Source organism: Nylanderia fulva, unplaced genomic scaffold (genome assembly GCF_048542155.1).
Source record: "Nylanderia fulva isolate GAGA-0341 unplaced genomic scaffold, ASM4854215v1 Scaffold24, whole genome shotgun sequence".
In the NCBI taxonomy this organism is placed as follows: Eukaryota; Metazoa; Arthropoda; class Insecta; order Hymenoptera; family Formicidae; genus Nylanderia; species Nylanderia fulva.
The window spans coordinates 2,570,851-2,573,418 of record NW_028190304.1 but is presented as its reverse complement, the minus strand read 5'-3'; the positions used below and the strand labels follow the sequence as shown (position 1 = coordinate 2,573,418).

Here is a 2,568-nt window from a genome sequence, read left to right as displayed (position 1 = left end):
TTTTATCTTAATGACAAACTGCGATTTTCATAGAAATATGACGGAGATAATTATATTTCATGACTGAAAAAATATTATTGGATTATTTTGTGAAACGGAGACTGGGTTGTTTTCATTATACCTTTTATATATATTTATGTCAAGCTCGTTTACAAATTAAATTTTGTAAATTTTGCGATGGATTATAGAACATAATGAAAAATATAATTCGCAAATTTTATCATTCTCTAATTACTAAAACTGACTTGGCATGAAAAATTTAAACTTTTGCATCAAAAAAAATAGTTTATTATATATAAAAGTCAAATATATGTATATAAATGTTTTCATAAATCAACATGCATAGATAGGATTCATTTCTTTTCTTAAAATCCTAGAGAATATCTATAATAAAGATTTATAACTAGTGCTATATTAAACATACACAATACCAACATATGTACATAGATATAAATTGCGAAAGGAGATTTATGATCTTTATACAACATTGTGTTTTTATGTTTGTATTTTTTGTTCTTATTAAAAAAAAATTAGTTAACGAAAAGATGGAAAAAGAAGAAAGCAATACCGTATTTATTAAAACTGGCTCTTATTTTTCTTGCTCTCTTTGATAGAAATGACGTAACGCTGCGGCACGTTCATCGGAGGCGCGTAGCCGGTGTCGTAAGCGGCGTCCTCGAAGAGAAGTTCGTAGTCTTCCATGGCGGTGGTCGGTAGGTGCTTCACGATGGCTTTGTAAAAGCAGGTGCACTGCGGATACAGGGCCATCACCGTGGAGCCTTTCGGGAACAGAGCGTGAGGATCGGTTTCGGGGTTCGCTCTCATCAAGGGCAACGGTACGACTCGTTTCCGCGGAACTGTATGACGGTCCTTCTGCTCGTCGTCGACATCGTCGACCTCGTACATCTTCGTCGCCGGATTAAACTGCACGACTTCGGCTAGGATCCAGTTCTCACCCTCGTTACCCTTCACCCGAGTCAAAGTGGCTACCATGTCGCCGACCTTCGCAATGTACGTCGGCTCGGCTGGTATCGCGCCGCACAAAGGTGGCGGCTTGGCACCCGGTGTCTTCCCGACGTAGAGAGGCAGAGTCTGCGCGGTGCTCAGAAACATCTTCAGCAACGCTCCGCGTCTGACGGTCTCTTTGTTGCCAGGCGTTTCGCGCCTGTATGCGTCGTTCATTTCGTATGGTGCGTATCTCGTTGATCTTGTTGAGGGCCTTCCGTAAGATCTCCTCTTCCTGCTGAGCGTCGCTGATCGCGGCGTTGTACAGGTTCTTCAGCTTCTGTTGGTAGTAAGGGGTGACCTTGTCGTCGGGCGTGACCTTCTCGTGAGTCTTCATGATGTTGTTCAGGTTGTGATCCGAGCGAATCCGTTGAGTATCCATGTCGTGGACGAGGGTGAAAATGCTCTTCAACCGCTCCTGGATCTGACTCGCTGCAGCATCCGCCGTGAATGGCATTGTGAAAATTGCAGGTGTAACCGTAAGTTCGATAGTAATGTCTTCGATTGAAAAAGGTCACTTTCCTGCAACAAAAAATATAAGATGTGTTTTTTAGACAATTTGACACAATATCTCCCTTAAATAATTATATATATAATTAAACATTTTTTATATACAATCATTTTTATATAAAATATAAAATATTAAAATATAAAATAAAAAATATTAAAATATAAAATATAAAATATACAATATTTTATATACAGTAATTTTTTTATATACAATATTTCTGATAAAAAATCAAATATCAATTTCAAATATCATATTAAACATATGCTATTATAATATTTTGTAATACTATACATTCTAATAAAAAAAATTATAAATCTGGAAAATATCGCGCGGCCTTGATTTACAATACAAAATTATATTTTTTAATTTAACGTTCAATGTTTTATCCCACAAATACACACGATAGAAGTTTGTTATCTCATGATATAATTAAAATCTCAACACATCTACGAAAACTTTCTTTACGTCGCTTTATTTAACGCTAATAGCAAAGAACGTGCAGTTCTCTCCATTCAAATTTGATCCTATTACGTAATTCGCTGTAGTACTATAATTGTACGAATATCATATGCTACAACAGCGCTTGTCTCAAAATGGCCGACAGTTTACAAAGCATGAATGGATCAATATATCACTCACCAGTTTCTGAATTGACCGATATCCAAATCGACGAATTCTCGATGTATCCCACCTAAAAGGGAAATACCGATCGAGTGCTACGAAATACTGATCGCTGTACGTATCCCTCTAATGGTACGGAGTTGCAGAAGACAGCAAAAGGTCTGACACGTTACACGTTCGATAGTATACGCGCATCTGCGCCGCACTGCTTCTCCCACTACCTTCCTGAACGAAGCAGACCGTCGCAGTCTCTTGCCAAGGTGATGCTGCCACCTCACATCGGACTCGGAAAATAACGGGCTGGTGATAGTGTTGTCTGCAGCGCCGAGTCACTAGCATCTATATATCGCACTCTGATTAAAGATTCATTTTATATGCATAATTGGTTATTAAAGATTAATTTTTTTTAATTAATAATTATGACACAAGTA

General features: G+C 37.8%; 1 protein-coding gene across 1 annotated transcript; it reads right to left on the bottom strand.

Annotated features, from left to right (window-relative positions):
• Window positions 1-265: 265 nt before the first annotated feature.
• On the bottom strand, window positions 266-2,351 carry Sgf29 (SAGA-associated factor 29). Its single transcript, XM_029320787.2, is given in 3 exon segments — window positions 266-1,152; window positions 1,154-1,527; window positions 2,156-2,351. Coding segments are annotated over 2 exon segments (885 nt in total). The 5' UTR covers window positions 1,463-1,527; window positions 2,156-2,351; the 3' UTR covers window positions 266-576.
• Window positions 2,352-2,568: the final 217 nt, after the last annotated feature.